Source organism: Hakea prostrata, chromosome 10, assembly GCF_041222555.1.
Source record: "Hakea prostrata isolate BN-2017 chromosome 10, UWA_Hpros_2, whole genome shotgun sequence".
NCBI classification, from domain to species: Eukaryota; Viridiplantae; Streptophyta; class Magnoliopsida; order Proteales; family Proteaceae; genus Hakea; species Hakea prostrata.
This window is the reverse complement of record NC_142609.1, coordinates 2,185,539-2,204,890: the sequence shown is the minus strand read 5'-3', so window position 1 is coordinate 2,204,890 and position 19,352 is coordinate 2,185,539. Positions and strand designations below refer to the sequence as shown.

Genomic DNA, 19,352 nt, shown 5'->3' with positions numbered 1-19,352 from the left:
CTCTCCCATGTATCTCAACCCTACCTGCTTTGACATACATTGAAATCAATGAATTAGAAATGGCAACATCTGAGTAAAAGCTTTTTTTGAGTCGGAAAACAATGAATCAATAACCCCATCAGTATGCAACTCAGTTCACCACAAGCCATAATTGCATGGGAAACAGATTCTGTATTTGTCTATTTGGTGAGGAACCTCTGACTCAATTATCTGGTAAAAGACCATCATCAGCTCCGTATAAAACCATTTGATCCAAAACCATTGATCATCGTATTGTATTGACACTGAATCTTTCAGGGGCATTTCTTCAAACACCAAGAGAACATCTTGAGTTCTGCCCATTTTTGAGTTCATTGACAATAGTGAGTTGCCAATTGCTGTCTGACTTCCAAACCTGCATTTTATTAGGTAACCATGAAGGCCCAAGCCAATATCAGGAGCAGGAAGTTATAGAGTAATTTATGTCAATCTTTATGGTCGTAAATTGAAATTATAATGTTTGGTACACTTTTTATTTATAAAAATAAAGGAAAAAAGGAACGCTACCCGGTTGCGTGGTTCTACGCTATAGGTTCCTGACTATACAGAAACTCAAACAACTGCGTTCAGAGAGACAGAGATGGAGATGGAACCGAGATGCATACACTGCGGATTTGGAATAAAAAGACTGTTCGTGCAATACTCTCCTGGGAATATCCGACTAATGAAATGCGTGAGTGTGGTTTTGATTGCAGAACTGGTTATCCATTTTAGTTTAGTTTCCATTTTCATCTTCATTTCTGAAGTGGTTTTCTTGCAATACTAACCATATGGGCAGGAAAACTGCAAGGAAGTCGCCGACGAGTACATCGAATGCGAGATCATGGTATAAACCCTGAAACTATTTATTCTGAATATATTCTGTTTCTTCAATGCTTTACTTGCTCTTAAACTATTGAATTTGATAATAATGCTTTCGTTTTGGCTCCAAAGATTCCTTTGATCGATTTGATTTTGCTTAAGAGGAAAGCTTATCGGCATTTTCTGTACAATATGCTGAACCGAGAAATGTACACGGAGGTATCGAGCTTACTCTGTTATCTCCCCATTTCTTTTTAGTATGTATCTCGGTTGTAGAAGGTTTTGCATGACCTTAATGATTTCTCCATCTTGTAAATATGTCATGGAAATTGTTAGCTGCTTCCATTGTTACTCTTTGTAATGGGTTGTGAAAGTCTCAAGCAAAGTAAAATTTCTAATAATTCAGTAGTTACCTTATAATGATTGTATTGAAATTGAAATAGAACTGAGTTTCCTGCCAAACTACCTTTCCGATTGAAATTTGTTGTCATGTATGCTTTTGTAACATCAATATTATTTGATATCTTGCAGGGAACATTGTGGAAGACTGGTTTTGTTTTTCTTATGTTGGATGCATGTATCCATTCATCAGTATAACTTTCTTGCCTAGACTGTTGGATTATTTATTGATTTTCATCCCTATTGTGCCATATGTAAGAACCTTAGTGATCAAAGGTGGAACACTGGTTTTAAGTAGAAGTCAAGGAGCTCGCTGTTTGTCCTCAAGTTCCTTTTCATCGGCTTGGGTATTTGGGAAGGTATGCTGAGTGTCTTTAAGTAAGCATGGTTATAATTTTTAGGGTATTGCAGTTCAGCATACTTTCATTTTAGATTGACTTTTGTATTGGTCATTGCAGATGTTGATGAATGTTATTTTAGGAAATCTTATATTTTTCAATGTTCTCATTGTTGCAACAAGGCTGTCACTGAGATCATCATTTAAGGAGATCAGGTAAAGACACTCTCTCATACTGTTAGGCTTTGTTAAGGATTTCAAGGAGGATGTGTATTAGTTCTGAAGAATCTAGGCAACAGATCTCCTAGATAAGTAACTTAACTTTGCGGTTTAAATCACATTAATAGTTTGCAAGTTCTGTAACATCCCGTAAAAATATACTTAATCTATTCATTTTAATTATTTTATACCATTTCCCCCCCCCCCCCCCCCATTTACAATTTAGGTTCCATTTGACAACAGTTCTAGTGTTTCTGCTTTAGAAAACTGCCAAAACACTTTTTCATGTTTCTGCTGCATGAAAATAAAACCTGTTATTAGAATTATGAAATTTCCATTTGTGGGCTTTTAACCCATTAAATCAAATCAAAGATTTTTATCCGATCCGACCCTGATTCCTATTTATCTCCTCCTCATAACGCAGTCACTCATAGGCATGAGCTGAAGCCTTTCTAGACAGCCTATATTTCTATCAAAGTTCCAATTATCAATGTCCATCAGTTGAATCAATCACTAAATAGTTGAAATGGCTAATCAGGTTCAAAAACTCATCTCGTTTCAGTGTTTCGACCAAAATTTTGGCGAAACATGGTACCAAACTTTACCAGCTTATGGTTGATGGCTCCATGGGTTCTAAGGCTGAATTTTACCTGGTTGTTGATGGACAGCCTATTTTAAGGCCAATAAGCACATTTTCAAAGTTATCTTTTACAAAAACATAATACATATTGGTCTCTTGATTCACCTATGCTTAGTTGTATGGGAGGAGAGTGATTGTTGTATTTTCACAAATCTAAATATGATTTTGAAGTATAAATTGACATAACATTATTTTTTCTCCCAAGCCTTCTCTCTTTTTTTCCTCTCCAAGTACCCGTTGTAAGTGTTAAAGCATGGGTATCATGGGGTGCTGGTCCATGGAAGTGGTATACTATGGAATCATTCTGTCCAATAACTTGGTTTGCTAGTTAGTTGTCCTTATCTTTATTTCCTTTATCGTTTTTCTATGTAGGCTTAGTAGGTCACTGTATCTTTGTTATTATAGTTCCACTCTTGGTAGATTCCTGTAAAGAGTAAGTGACTGGAATAGCATGTATTAGTTGACTGTCGCAATAGGAAGCAATCTTTCCATCACATTCTAGTCATTCTCTGTCAACTTCATTTTCTCCATCTTTGTGCTGGTTTTCATGCAGAAATACTGCCTTGGACTGACCCAAACCCAACCGAGTTTCCAAACCAAGATGAATCAGGTCCAGTTTTAGTCATAGGTCTATTAGAATAGTACTAGTTGACTTTATTGTGGTAATAATATGTTATTCTTTTAAGTTTAGAAATTCGGGTACGTTTGCAAGAATTAAAAGTTAACAGTTGGTTAGAAGGATGCTTGGGAGATTATTTCCTTGTCAATTACTCAATTTTATTTCTTAGTTTACTAGTTTCCTATGTTAGCTGGATTTTCTTCTTTTAGGTAGCTTGTAAAAGGGCGAACCCAATGCCGGAAGCTTCTGCCCAAGCGAAGTCCTGGGGCGATTTTCCTACACAGCCTTACCCCACCAATTTTTGCTGAAAGGCTATTTCAACCCCTTCTTCTAGATAGCTTGTATTAGGATGAAATATCAGGTTGGAATACGGATTGAGTTTATGGTTTTGAGAGCCTGTGTTGCTGAGCGCATATGCACCCTTCTCTCTCCCCATCCCCCCCCCCCCCCCCAAATAAAAATTTTCTTTTCTTTCTCTTATGTGATATTTCCCCTCCCTCTAGTCCTCCTCTTCTTCTAATTTTCCCTTTGTCAAAGCCCACTACAGCAGACCCTTCTCAGGTCTGCACCAGTTTTACTAGTACTATTACAGTAAGCAATCATAATGCTGTAGCTCCTCACAAAGAGAATTCTTGGCTGTGGGTTTTGAGTTGCTGCTTACAAGAGGTCCATGTATAGTAGTTTGATTCCATGGCTATGTGCCACTATCTTCTGCAAGTAAGATGCACTTGGATCATAATGCTTTTCATCTGCAAATGGGGAAGAATCCAACTAGAAAAGGGTTTCCCCAGCAGTGATCTGCTGGTGTTTATAGTTCAAATGGAAGAGTTGGGCTTCTAATAACACTGCCGAACAATTTGCCTGGCAGCAAAATGTAGTATTCATATTACTTTCTTTTTTAGGGTGTGGTCTCCTTGTAAAGATTAGTGTAGGTCGACTTCAGTGCATTTGCTGTGCTTTCTATTGCTAAATTTTATTTTATTAGTAATAAGAAAAACTGAATTATTTATTGCTATTTGACACGTTAAAATTGCTTTCTCCTCCTGCTCTATGTGAAGTATGTTGTTTTCCCAAGAATATTGTGCTCTCTATACCTTCTGATTTTCTGGACATGTCTATAACAACTATTCAGGAGCAAAATATTCTGCATCGGATTTCAGATATTTAAATAAATGGATATTTTCTGTATAGTACATTCAAACATTGATTAAAAGTTTGTCTCAATTTGCACATGCACAGGCACAAAGATCTTTTGCTGGCCATTCTTGTTTCAAGCTACTTCAAAATTTTCCTCCTCACAATGATGGTACATGTGCTTAACTGACAACATCATAGTAGCAAACTGCATTTTATACTCATGTTGCCTTGTTATTTCTTTTCCGTATTCTTTGTCTGACCAACTCATCCCTGTTGTTTTTTATGGTATGTATTTTTGTATCCTATCTTTCTTTTCTGAATGCCTTCTATCTATGCTAATTATCCATTACATTTGGGTTTTGTGTCATACAGGTGTGGGAATTTCCACCTTCTGCTATTTTCATCGTTGATGGTTTTGTCCTATCAGCCAACGCAGTCTCTTTGCAAGGTCAGAGATGTAATCTTTCACATAACAAGAGTCAGAATTTAATTTACTATTGCTGCTTGTGACGATACGTATATAACCTCTTTTCTGTGACAAGCTTGTAGTTGTACTCATGACTTTCTCAAGGTCAGATTTTCGGTCTAATATAACTTCTCCACCGGATCGTAGAAGCATCTAGCTTCAATGAATCTTACTTTGGCAGCCTCTATCATGCCCTAAAGTATCATTGTTGAAATTTGCATTGTATCATAAATAGAGCTCTCAAAAAAAAAACATATGACTATAATGCTTGAATGATCAATTATATAACCAAGCCTCTTTATTTATAACAAGAAAGGAGAGAGCAAAATCATGAAATTGGCCATGGATTATGTGTTACCGTTCACACATAATAGAAAATCAAAGAATACCCCCTGGTAATTATAAGGTATGTTATTTGATGCTTCCTCTCAAGTTGGAGCAAAGATATCTGGGATGCTCAATGTAACTAGAGAAATATGAAACAATTTTCCAGTCTCTTAGCGAAATATCAAATCTGGCTGACCAGCTGACTTCACAAAGGGAACTCAAACCAGCCCTTCTAATTTTTTTTTTTATGAAATGCTTATCAACTTCTACATGCTTATCTTGGTCATGCTGCAACTGGTTATGGGCAATGCTGATAGCTGTATTGTTGTTGTAATACAACATCATAGGGAGACAAACAGGAACCCAAGCTTTTGCTGCAGACCTTTGAGCCATAGCAACTGACAAGTACCTTGTATCATAGCACGGAGGTCTAGATACGCATTTGATTGTGCTACCACAATTATTTCTATTTTTGCTGTGCCAGTAACAAGATTTCTACCTACAAAAGTATAGCAACCTAAGCTATTGATAAAGGGTAGCCTTCTATACTTGGTATGACATGTCGCACGAGAGTGGGAAATACCACAACCAGGAAGGGCTGTGTTGTTGTAAAATTTATTGTCCAACCACAGGCAGAATACCCTCATCATTCTAGTCAACAGAAATTTACCTTGATTGGGACAAATGTGAACTTACCCTGATCTGCTGAATATATATCTGAAACTATCAGTTGCTCTCATGCTCTAGATTTTCGACTTATTCCATGTCCATCTACTTGAGCTGTCCTACATGATGAGGGGTCATGCCATGTACAGATGGAAAAGAGAATACAACTGACTTGTGGTCAGGTGGTCAGGTGGCCAGGGATTGAATGGGTCAGGTGTAGGCTCAACAATTTCCGTCCAAGCATATTTTAGAAACGTTTCATACCAGGCTTCACTGAAGCGAATTTCAGTAAATACTTGTATCTCCTCCTTGTCTATTTTTGATTCCTAATACAACCACACAATAAATATAATCGTAAGATTGATTTAAATTACATCCCTTGCTAATATCATATCCTAATTTGGTGACTCTCTTTTGAACCAGTGATGATTGATTTAAATTACTTGCTAATATCAAATCCTAATGTGGCGACTTTCTTTTGAACCAGTGATGACAGATGCCAGTACAATACGATGTCTTGGAGCATGTTTCAGTGCACATGTCATGAAGTTCTTGTCTAGCCAGATGCTAGAAGTTATTTCCTCAAGATCCTTGAGATATTTTAGAATTAGCTGTTAATTGCCATTTCTCTTTTGCTTTACTTTTTCTTCCTCTAGAGAGGAGGTTGGACTATTGCAGGTTGGTATGTTCAATATATGAGACAAAGTGCTGCATTCGGAGTTAAAACTTACAAAAGAGGGAAGGAAGCTGCATGTTGTACAAGGCAAAGGCAGCACTTGCTCCAGGTCTAGGCAAACTCCAGAGACAAGACTACAGCAGAAGCTAGTCAACCTAATGGCAACCCATTCTTACCAGATTCCTGCATAGCAGCATTTGGTTGTATTTAATATGCTATTTGTGAATATGATTTTAAACCACAAGGCTGCTTGAGCAAGGGACATGGTTAATATCCTTTTATCTAGTTAGAGATGTTCTTCAAATAAAAGACTTGATGAATGGTTGCTGTTGTAGACAGTAACCAGATTGGTTTTCTTAGGTTGAGTTTCATGTCTCAGTTGTGTATATGATTCAAGAGGTGGGCAAGATCTTACTTTGTCACCAACATGGTTGGTAGCCTAATGGAAGGAAATATTCATTCCATCATTCAAGCCAGCAAGTTGTGGTTCAAATTTAATGAGTCCCATTATTGCTTGTTTGGTCGTGTGGAAGTGCTATTCATTTTGCCGGGTAAATGCTTGAATGCATGGTCACTATCATTGTTCAGGATGATTTCCAGAATGGCCAGCTTTATTAGCTATCAAAGTCATGATATGAAATCTCCCTAGAATTCGGACATCACCAAAGTTAGGTAAGATTTTGAGCTGAAGTAGTGACAATTATTGAAATCTTGAGGGGCCATTGCTTTTGTGGCAGAGAAGAGAGGAGTTGCTCTGCCTTGTCACAGTTGTGCCAGATTTCATGGATCAGAATTTTGAATGTGCTTGCATAGGGTAGCACATATTGCTTCCCCACTGTTCCCATTGTCCAAGATTCGTATATATAATGTCTCTTTTCACCTACAAGTCCTACACTCCATCCTGCTTTGCTTAGAAATTCGTTATGTACCCCTGCACATAATAACGTGTGTGAATAATTTGTTCGTATAATAGGGATTGAGTTATGAGTTTGGTACTGTATATTATTTTGGACACCATAAGGCTCCTCCCAATTAGCTGGCCTAAGATTGAGTTCATGTATCCATGTCTAGATATTTTCTAAAACCCTATGCGGGTTTGGTCTACTTTAAGAAGTTATTACAGTATTTCTTTTGACCCATAGGAAATAACAAGTGATGACAAAAACATAGAAAAATGTACCATTGGGTTGTTGGTTTATCTAGTTGGTAGCCAACTAGCATTTGATTGCACAAGTGCAAAATTGAGATATGGGCAAAGTGTTCCTTTCACAGTCTTAACGGTCTTGCCGCCCAGATTCTCTTGGTACATTCGTGATACGGGTGGTTTTCTACCCGACCGGCTTTAAACCCGGGTGGGGCTAAACCAAACACGTAGTCAAGACCTTTACCGACTAACCAAAGAAGAGCGTCATTTACGCTGGACCTACATAGCAACAACGCCCTAGATAGAAGGTCAACTACAATGATGATTAAGCGGGACGGACGACAAGGAAGCGTAGTCCAGGGAGAGATAGTAGTTCTCGACGAGAAACCTGCCCAACACAGAAAATGTAATACATACATTATAAAAGCAAGGATTCACCTCTGGTGAGCATCCAATACATTCTGAACATAATCCTGTGTAACTCTTGCATGGGATCTTAATCTGTTCACTGTCTAACTAGCCATCGGAGTCGGCTGTCAGGTGTATGAGCCGGCCCTCATCTAACCTTTCTTGCAGGACTCATCGTCTTGGGAACCCGAAGGGGCTTAGTCGGCATCACAATAATAACTGAGACACATCAATTCACATGAAAAGAAAACATACCAAAGAGTCTATGTCTTATCTCCACACAGTTCATAAAAATTGTACGTCTCCGTCCATTGAGATAATGTAGATCTAACTGCCAACCCTGCATTCAAGAGACACAAAAAGAAATACTTAAATTTAGGTGCAGTGGTAATTTAAGTATCAAAATAAGAACGTTATCAAATGTATATGATATCTTCCAATTATTGTTGAAATGGTTAGAACCCCTTCTCCCCAACCTCTATTTTTTTTTATTTTTTATGGATAACTACAAAATTCTTGGAAAGAAGGTTAATTTGTTTTTGTAAGGAAGGTAGTTTTACAAAGGAAGAAGGCATTTTGTTGGATATTACAAGAAAGAAAATTTTGTTTTTTTGGATGACTTAACAACAAAGTTATGGGATTGGGTGTAGTTGGAGTGGTTCTTAATTAGCACGAAATAGTAATATTGTCCTTTTCAGTTATAAGAGGGGTTTTTGGTATTTGTCAAGGTGAGATGATAATGTCATTTTCTTATTCTTACAAGTTCCATCCTTCTCTCTATTTCAATGGTTCAAGGAACAAGTATAATGGTCTTTGGGGTTTAGCCATAATTAGGTTAGGCATTTGTCAATCTTGGTGCCCAAGATCAAATCAATCAAATTTCGTTCGAGTGGGACATACACTAACCATGAGTTGCTCAGCCATGACGTTTACGCAAAATATTTCTTCATTGACTAATGCAAACTCTCTAGTCAAGGACGAGACTTGAATGTTGCGCATTTAATGCGTAGCATCAGCTGCCAACGGCTGAGATTTCGATATCAATTGTCCTTTTTACAACTGGTTGAAAGCGAGACAGATGGTCGAAACTAAATCTCGACAGTTGGCAGCACAGTGCTACACATTAAATGCACTAAAGTTGAATTGCTATTCAAAACATTACTTCACATGATTCATGTTAAAATCGATTTAAAAAAAAATTAAAAAAAAAGGTAGATTTTTCTTACTTTTCATGATCATTCAAAAAACATGACCCATTCCAATCACACCCATGGAAAGTGTGTTTAAAAGAAAAAGAAGATTTATTGCTGGTATGCAAACGTACTTCCATCTGATAAATGATTTGTTTTCACTATTTTGAATGGTTGTTTACAATTGTATTTACAAAGTTACTGTTCATGTTTACAAGTTTATTAGGACTCTTTGGTTGATTGTGATCTGCTCGTTGAAGAGTTTTGTATGTATATAAACTCTCCTGTTGCTGGTGATCAGGGTTGTAGCTTGAGTTTGTATAGAGTCCTTGAGTTGAACTTCAAGAATGGTGGCTAGGATTTCAGATGAAGATTGTGACCGTTGTGCAAAGAAGCACATCCACAGTATTCATTCTTATTCAAAGTTTCAATCAAATTATCAAAATATTGTCAAATGAAGATAAATATTTAATACAAAAAGATCTTATTATATAATTTATAATTGATTTCTCTGATCTTTTTTTAACTAAATTGCACCAATAAGGTGCTTGGTTAAACTTCTATTACACATTAACTTCATGTTACATTGAATATGCCAATATCTTTTCATTCTGTCAACACTGGTGTTCAGACCTTTGACCCGACTATTCCCACAATATCAAACTATATATTAGTTCTTTTTTTCTTGGGTAAAAACATTATATATTAGTTCTTCACCGACCCAATAATATATTATATATGACAAATAGTATTTTATCTTCACTTTACATAATCATGAAGACTCTCCAAATTTTCATACTGCTAATCAAGTCTTCATGCATGCTATTATTTCCATAATACTTGAGTTGAAGTCGAATGTGAATATTTTATATTTGGTTGTTGGATAACTAGTTGTAAAAGAATCAAGTTATGCGCTTTAGGTAGCAACTGAACTAAGATTCATATAGCATTTTTTTTCTTTCCTTTTGTAACATGCCCCTATCAGTGGAAGTTATGTCATAGCATGCATGTTTGTTGTATGTGCTGAAATCGACCGATGATGAGAATGATTGAATGGATCCCTACTTCGTCAATGCATGAGCCATCAAGATCACATTTTGTTGATTCTACTTGTACCTTTTTCTTTAGACTATGTCACGAAGAGAACACTCAATGATGCTACTTTAGTTTGTTCCTTAGGATTAGGGATGATGCGGTCTCGTAAGACAAGATTGTGAAAGCAGTTGGGGATAATCCAAATGGCACAAGGGCTATGAGAAAACTTTTTATTTTATACCCAACAGTGATGTGACTCATTGCCCCTGCGACTTGTCATTTAACAAAGTTATGAGTACATCATATGAGAATAACTCACATTGCTCACTATGAGGGATCGAGAGTGTGAAACTAGGTATATTAAATTGTTTAGGGTATAATGAGATAATTTCGAGTGACGTGCTATGTTAGTTAGATGGAGACTTGAAATAGCACTCCTACACTAGATACATCTCTAAGGTTGTACGTTCCATTTTCACACTGGAAGGATTAGAGTTGATGAGAGCATTTGGATAACTCCACCACCTTGTGGCGAGTGAGAGATGTTAATAGTAGTTGGTGGGTCCCACAACAATTTGCCCCATACGTGACGGCAAAACGGTTACGTAGTTTAGGATGACAATCCCTCTATTTATTTGAGTTTAAGCAAGACTCTAATATTGAGAATACCAAATAGATGACTAATAATAAAATACTCTCATTTGCTTTGCGAATTCTCCATAAAGAGAAACTAATCTTAAACTTCAGTCACTATGGTTCGTTGATTTGAAAGTGTGGAAATAACCTAAATAGTAAACAAGGCAAATCAAGGGGAAAGGGAATACAAAGAAGCACATCTTATGTCTAGATATATTGTAGTTAAGATCACTAAGATAAACGATTAATGCTCATCCTTTTATGATTTTAATTTAGAGATTGTAGTATAGATTACATATTTATAGTTACAAGAATCATGCTCAACATTAATCTTAGACTATAACTTTAGAGTTTGAATTATTCAAGTTATCTATTTGTGTTTGGTATGAATTATGTTTCTTATGTGTTTTAATATAATTTTGAATCTGATCCACTTATGGATGAGATATAATCTACTGGAGTCCCTTGAATAGTTGAGTTTGAGTAGAATTCTTAAAGCCTTTCACGCATGGGGTAGTGGTGGCTAGGGCAACTCTAGATTCTACTAATCTAAGGTTGCCGTGATGTTTCTATTTTGCATTCAGACTACAAAAAACCGTTATTATCCTTAACAAACCTTTATTAGTTGACTAACCATGCATTGGCTCCCATTCTAATTAACTATTACAAAACTAGTAAGAGTTATTTTATTGCCAAACCTATTTTCCATTTGCCTAGCGCTCATGCTCAAGCCAAAGAGCACACAACAGTGTCTAATGTAAGAAACAGAGGATCAGAGAATATTCAAACCTGAGACACAAAGTTTACCAAATCACTTGGAATTATTTATTATAAACACTACTTATCAAAGCAATTTTCAATTTTCAATTTATCAAAGATAGTTTTCAGTGGTAGATCCGAAAACGAGTCTTGACCGACTTCGATTCGTATTTTAGTTCCGCCCAATACTAGGACTGTGTTGTCATTTGAGTCAAACATGGGGGTAATATCGTCACTGTGGTAAAAGAAAATTCAAGTTGCCCATGAAAGCTAGATATTTTCTTCGGGTGCGATCCGAAGTCATTATTCAACAATCAACACCATCCATGCGTGGAAGACAACATGATGAACGGTCAGATTTGTCCGGCTGCCGAACGATACGAAAAGCAATAAACCCTATCTGCCTCCTCCAATCACTAGTTGCAACGTGTACTAGTAGCGATACAAAACAAGTACGACCGCGAAGTTGATTACTAGTGGGACCCAGTGGTGGGACCCATGTAAGGCATTCCAAGGAGAGAGAGAGAAAAAAAAGCTTAAATACAGAGTTGATGATGGAGAAACAAAATAGTTCGCCTCAGATTAGAACTCGCCAGGGGAGACTGGGAGAGTGATAGAGCGTGCGAAATCTTGAGAGGAAATAGCAAGGAGGAGCGAGGGAGATTTCTCTCGCCGGAAAGTTTTCTCTCGAGGTATTCTTCTACTTATCTTCTTTTTCATCTTTGTTGGTGGTGTTGTATTTTTCTCTGATTCTGTTGTTCACAAATTAATTGTTAGTTTGTTCTTGATTTCGTTTTCAACGTTTGTTTCTGGATTCAAGCCATCGAACGGCCTAAGAATGTCGTATTTAAGGTAGATCTAGTGCCAATGGTTAGCTTCATTGACTGTTCTCTGCAAGATCTCTGATCTTGAAGCTAGCAGTTCTCTGGTAATCTTAAAAGTTATATTTCCATCGAGTCTTCCTGTGGTTGATTCATTCGGTTTTGTTCAAGTTGGAATTGGCTTTCTGTTGATGAGATATCTTATAATTGTTTTGAGTTCATTATGGAAATTTTTTTTAGATGACCGACGATTTGTACAGAATTGCGGAACGTTAATCTTCCCCGATAGTAGGATCTGAGGTTTGATGTTTCTAATGTTTCCGGTTTCGATCTTTTACTCTAGGAACGCCTGCCTGTGTTGGATTCATGGATCTTGCATTTTGCTTTCCTCCGGACTCTGTTGTGATTCCCCTCTCGCCGTACATCTTTGATTCTTGAAATCGATTCTATTTTAATCTTTTGGCCTAAAAAGTGGTCACGCATGGGGAGAGTTTCGAGTACAATTTCGCGTTTGGCATTTGCACGAATGGCACTGTTCACGGAACTGTATAAAAAAAGTAGGGGTAGTTTAGTCTTTTTACAGGTTACCTGTTTCATTGAGTCATTAGGTTTTTTTGAGTGGCTCGGTTAGCGTGCCGCCGCTTCAGACTGCGAAGCAGCCGCATGATTTCGCCGGGTTTGAAGCCTGCGATTTGGTCTACTTTTGATTCTGTTTCTTTCAAATAAAATAATAGGAAAAAAAAAAGGGATCTTGCTTGGAATATTTCCCGCCCAGAGGGTGTGTGCTCCTCCCATTGGGCCCACTTTATGCACTGAATGTTTTCAGTGAATGATGGGAACTTAAGTGGTCCCACATCACACAGATTTTTTTTTTGGTACAAAGGCGCTTTAAAGGGGATACGGATTCTTGCCGGCGGGTCCCCATCCTACTACCCTCCATTGCCGCCCCGATTTTTTGAAGGCGCTTTATATGGGGATGGGGATATCTAGCCGCACACAGAATTTTCTCTAACCCTGGTGAGATCAACAAGGTTGTTCATATGATTGGTATATTGAATCCCAGGTTCGCAGACGATCCCAATCTAGTGTGATTGTGTTCACTAGGGTTTTTATCTGTTGTTTCTCAGATCCATACCTCCTTATCTTCTTGGGAGTCTAAATTCTAGGGTAATCCTTTTGCCTTTTAATGGCCAGACAACTATGGAGATGAGGTCATCTAAGGCGGTAGTGTACCCCATATAGGTATACGGATGAGTAATCTGGGCCGACCTGGTGGTCCATATAGATGTAGGAGTTTGTGGGCTAGACTATCAGATATATTAATTCGATTAAATAAAATATTTCCTTAGTTTTCCTTAAAATAAATCAAATCATGTGAGTAGTTGGAGTCGAGTAGAAGCTATGTTGCATGCTTCCAATAAAAAACTGTGGGCAACGCCCTGTCTCAACCCATATGCTTTGATGAATTTTCTGACCAAGACTTTTGGATGCGGGGACAATGGTAGCTTTTGTTCAAAAAACCCTACTTAGTATTTTGTTCAAAAATTAAAAAAAAAAAGAAAAACAAAAGAAAAGAGTGATTTGAACGAACCTAATTAATGCAATAAGGGACTGGCCTAAATGGTGCTAGGAAAGTGACTTAAACAATAAAGAGGACATGCTTCATGTTCAAACTTGTCCTGTCCTTCCACGCCTTCTGATGACTTTGAAAAAATTATGTTCAAAAAGATTAGAAGACTACCCCAACTTGTGCTGTGGGACCGGCTTCCAGGCGTGTAACCATTAAATTTACCGAAAAATTGTGCGGTTCACATATATATCATTCCCAAGTGGAGATTTGTCTCGTCATCCCACATGGAGAATGGGTTGGATGGCGTAAGGTCTGTATGAAATCTTGAAAACCGTTGCTGTTCAATCCTGGCCCTTACAATTTGGCAGCCATTGAGGGAGTGAGTTTGATTCAGAGGCCCTTTATTAGGTGAAAACTGTAACCAGCTAAGAAAATCTTTCCGCAGTTTGTTCCGTTTTCCATTTTCTCTCCTCCTTTAAATGGGTTGGAAACTTGGAATGATTGAATCCCCATTTATTTACGGAGGACTGACGACGACAACCAATTCTTTTCTTGCAGAAGACTTCTCCACAATAATCAACTGACGAAAACCCATTCCTTTGCGGAAGACTTCTCCACAAGAATCAACCAATGGGTGCCGGTGGTCGAAGGGCCGTCACTTCACCAAGGAAGATAGACGGAGAGGAGGAGCAAAACAAAAAACACGATGTCGTCCTCCAAAGAGTCCCACACGCCAAACCTCCCTTCACATTAGGCGAAATCAAGAAAGCCATTCCACCCCATTGCTTCAAACGCTCTGTCCTTCGTTCCTTCTCTTACGTCGTTTACGATCTCATCGTTGTTTCCATTCTCTACTACCTCGCCACCACCTTCTTCCACCGCCTCCCAACACCTCTCTCCCTTGTTGCCTGGCCTATTTATTGGGCAGTCCAAGGTTGTGTCCTTACCGGCGTGTGGGTCATCGCCCATGAGTGTGGCCATCATGCCTTCAGCGACTACCAATGGTTGGACGACACGGTGGGTCTCATCCTCCATTCTTGCCTCCTCGTCCCTTACTTCTCATGGAAGTACAGCCACCGTCGCCACCACTCCAACACCGGCTCCCTTGAGCGCGACGAGGTTTTCGTGCCCAAGCCCAAATCAAGCCTTGCTTGGTATTCCAAATATCTTAACAACAACCCAGTTGGCCGACTCTTCACCCTCATCGTAACCCTAACCCTAGGCTGGCCTCTTTACTTGGCCTTCAACGTCTCCGGCCGCCACTACGAAAGATTCGCCTGCCACTTCGATCCTCACGGCCCCATTTACAACGAGCGTGAAAGCCTCCAGATATACATCTCCGACGTCGGAATTCTCGCCGTCTCATATGGGCTCTACTGCCTCATGGCTGCCAAAGGCCTGGCTTGGGTACTCTGCATGTATGGCGTGCCATTGTTGATCGTGAATGGATTCTTGGTGTTGATAACCTACTTGCAGCACACCCACTCGGCTCTACCTCACTATGACTCGTCGGAATGGGATTGGTTGAGAGGAGCATTGGCGACGATGGACAGAGATTATGGGTTGTTGAACAAAGTATTTCATAACATCACCGACACTCATGTTGCTCACCATCTGTTCTCGACAATGCCACATTACCATGCCATGGAAGCAACCAAAGCTATCAAACCCATACTTGGCGAGTATTACCAATTCGATAGAACACCATTCTACAAGGCAATGTGGAGAGAGGCCAGGGAATGTGCATATGTGGAGCCTGATGAGGGTTCAAAAGATACAGGTGTCTTCTGGTACCGCAACAAGTTTTGAGTTTTGCCGATGTTTGTCTTGTGAGTTGTAGCTCACAAATCACAAGACAGATACACTGATTAATGGCTCATTGTTGAGGAGTTCTTTCTTTTCATTCTTGAAGAGGACCCGGATTTTCTACCAAGAAAAAGAGGACCGGATCAACTTCTTTCTGATTATTATTATTATTTGAACTTATGGAAAATATTGATTCCCCAAACCCACTCAAAAAAATGGAAATTTAGCATTACTTTGTGGCGTTGTGTTTGGTGATTTTTGTCATGCGGTATGAAATGAACAGAAGAGATATCTGTTAAGGGGACAGGCATGAACCGTGACATTCAGATGGTTTGTGTTAATTTTTCTATGTTGCACCTCTATTTCTGTTTTTAGAAAAATCATTTGTAGTCTCTTTTTTCTGTACTGTTTTCCACTGTCCATAATATTTTATTGTTAATTAAAATTATGTACACAGTCTTAACTGATATTGTTTTGTGGGCATGGGCTTGACTTGAATATTGCGCTTTAAATCTTCAACACTGAAATTGAACTAGAGCGGTGTAGCCATATCTCTATCTCTGTAATTTTCTCCATTATTATTATCTAATAGGAAACACTGCACTTGTTGGTAATTGGAATGAAAGGGAGCATGGAGAGATGGAATTCAGGTCTTCTCCATCTGAGAAACTCCTGCAATTCTCCCACCTTTCTAGTTGTGTTGTTACGAGCCTGCCCATGCTATGTCTGTGGACGAGGGGTGGGAGAACTGGCTGCTTAGGTCGTTTCACAAGGTTGATTAATTGGTTGTCCATTTCTAATGCCATAGAAGCAGGTGTGGGGTGGGCATGCTTCTAGCATAGTGGTGGTAGTTTTCTACAATACCTCCATCCCCCGTGGTTGTGGAGAAAAAGATGTTCGGCTCCGGCCTTTTCCAGGATAATCTACATGAATTTTGGGCTGGAAAATTGAGCCCAGTAAGCGTAATCCAATTATAATTCTCGCTTAATATCGAAGTGTACCAACGAATTGGACGAATATCTAATGAATTTTATTGCAGCTCAACAGTCCGTCCTGAAGTGACTTCCAAGCCTCTCAACACCCTGTTTTTTTAATGAGAAAACGCGATCAAAGGAGTGTGTTTGGAGAATGAGCATCGGGGATTGGGTATCAATTATCGGTTTCACTGCTCCATAGAGGTGGGCACTAGACCCGTCATAATCTCCTGTTATTCCTGGGTTGTTGGATCAGCACTGGCCCCAATTGAGGCTATTATTGCATCGAAGGGTATGTTAGGCGCATCTCGAACAAGATGATCCAATTCCCTGGCTTTGACTAGATTAATGATTTGTTGTTGATATGTCGTTGAGAAACTCAATCGAGACTGATAGATGAGATGTCATTGTCAGACTAAGTTTATGAGAGATGAGAGGTCATTGTGAGCCTTAAAGTTTCTATAAATGAGATGTCATTGGGTTCTTCTTATACCTTTCTACCTCATATTTTGGAAAAGGTTTTTGCCCTAAACGAGTGATGGAAGAAGGAACTAACTTTTGCTTCCTGACAGAATTTTTTGACCTCTACCCCATTACTACTACTTGTCCATTGTATAAGAAACCTCCCACAGCTCCCTTGTTTGGAGGAGTATGACTATAGGGATTGTCATTCCTAAGCCCCCTCCCAAAAAAACAAAGGGAGAGAGACTATAGGGGTAGACATATCGAAATATATACCTTAACTTCAAAAGAATATTAGTTATAATATTTATTTTCTAGTTCTCTTTCAGATATTTGTAACATCTATAAGGTGCGTTTTTTTGACGAACTTCACTATTTCGCCTTTTGGTGAAACCAGAGAAACAACGAATTTTGCCAAAAAATCAGACGAAGTTTCGCCTAGTAAGGTCGGTCCGTCGTCTTAAGTTCATATATTTTTATATTTAAAATTTAAAATATAAAAAGCTAGGTTGGCAGTTGGAGTTTTAAGGTGTTAATAATTACTATGAGAAAAAAAAGTCTAAAAGTGAAATTGACAGAACTAGCTAGTGGGTTCCACTAATTACATGTCATGTCACATAACAATACAACAACACACATGAAGTATGTTCATAAAATATTAGGAAATTTCGCAAGAAATTATAAAATCTGCAATGCATCGCTGATTTTTTGTAAAATTTTTTCCTAAGAGTGTTTTGATTCGGGGAGGCGAGCTAGGCAAAATTCTCCAACTTTTGGTGAAATTGGCCAAAACTTCCTACTATTATCTTACGGTGTGTCCATTTAAGGGATGTGAAATAAAAAAAAAGGTAGGGGTACTCCGAGACATTAAATGAGATCGATTGGTCTTTTTTTAATGGTAAGAAATGAGATTGGTCATATGCAACAAATTCGGCTATAATAGGGGCGTCAATGGTTCGGGCTGAAAAACACTCAATTCAAATACAGTCCATAATGAAAATAAGGGTTTCGGGTCAGTTTCGAACTGGTGCGGTTTAGATTCAGGCTAACTAACAATTTAAAATCGGGTTACTAATGATTTGGGTTCGAGTTTACTAATGATTTGTTGATATATTTTTTTTTTGTCCTTCATTATTTTCAAAATATTCTTACAACTTTTCCATGGAAGTAATGTGGGCATTAATGGATTAAAGTAACAAATAAATTGTTCTATGGCACATCAGTTTAGCAATTCAAATCCATCACGTAGTATTACTAATGGACAACCCTAGTGTTAAAATAGATGGAACATGTAAAAATTATTCCAAAATTGCAGCAGCATCCAATCTAATTTGGTTTAGTGAGTATCTTGGGACAAATTACTGTAAATTTTATCTGTTAATTAGCGGTTCTGAGCACTGTCAAGTTGCTATTGAAAGTTTCCCATTTCAACCCAATAATTAGAGCCTCTTGATTTTTTTTTCTTTGAAATTTAGAATCCCAAAACTATGAGTTGCAAACAAGAATTCCTTTTAAGGTTTTTATATAGATAATAAGCTCGGAAGAATCCCTGCAAACTTAATCTCATTTGATAAATTTCTTCCCAATTCTCATTTGATGGTTGGTCCAACCAAGTGGTTTTGCTGACTGTTTTTTTTTTTTTTTTGAGCCTTGGTATGGTTGTAGTATCCCACGAGTTAAAACTTCAATCTAATGGTCATGATGAAAATGCTAGGCATCAGTGTAAATATCAGCTTTTTATATTACGCTCTAGACCTTTTGATTTTTTAAATTTTCATTATTAAACCCACAATTCATGCTATTGAAGGAAACTCTCCTGGGAGAACCTAATTTGCACACGTCCACCCTTCAAATTAAACTGCAACCTTCATCGTGTTGCTCCCTTCGCTTGTCAACCGAATCACCTCTTTTTGAAGATCGTTGGTTTCTCACACTCTCATTTCCTTTGGCGTACTTCTTGGAGAAATAGAAATCTCTCTATCAATGCTTTCTGTGTTTCCTGCCAATCCATTGGACGAATTAACACCCTTATTAGCCTTTTCCGGTGCCTCCGCGTAAACCCTTTGTACTCCCAACATATCTTGACCGTTAGATTGAAAGGTCTCGAGCGAGGCCTGCAGTATGACTAGTAAATCTAAAAGATGGCATGGCTACAAGTCAGGCTACCACAAATAAAAATCCGCGAGGCCTGCAGTATGACTAGTATTTCACTTGGTGGATT

The 19,352-nt window shown here is 38.3% G+C and overlaps 2 protein-coding genes across 2 annotated transcripts; both read left to right on the top strand.

Moving 5' to 3' along the window:
- The first annotated feature begins 72 nt into the window (after positions 1 to 72).
- On the top strand, positions 73 to 7,475 carry LOC149001424 (protein ARV 2-like). The gene is made up of 9 exons (XM_089136605.1): positions 73 to 712; positions 818 to 865; positions 973 to 1,059; positions 1,372 to 1,417; positions 1,516 to 1,598; positions 1,698 to 1,792; positions 4,294 to 4,360; positions 4,564 to 4,639; positions 6,138 to 7,475. The coding sequence occupies exons 1-9, from the start codon at positions 620 to 622 to the stop codon at positions 6,266 to 6,268; spliced, it is 726 nt and encodes a 241-aa protein (XP_088992731.1). The 5' UTR covers positions 73 to 619; the 3' UTR covers positions 6,269 to 7,475.
- Positions 7,476 to 12,053: 4,578 nt separating this feature from the next.
- LOC149001423 (delta(12)-fatty-acid desaturase FAD2-like) lies at positions 12,054 to 17,036 on the top strand. The gene is made up of 2 exons (XM_089136604.1): positions 12,054 to 12,190; positions 14,448 to 17,036. The coding sequence occupies exon 2, from the start codon at positions 14,520 to 14,522 to the stop codon at positions 15,696 to 15,698; it is 1,179 nt and encodes a 392-aa protein (XP_088992730.1). The 5' UTR covers positions 12,054 to 12,190; positions 14,448 to 14,519; the 3' UTR covers positions 15,699 to 17,036.
- Positions 17,037 to 19,352: the final 2,316 nt, after the last annotated feature.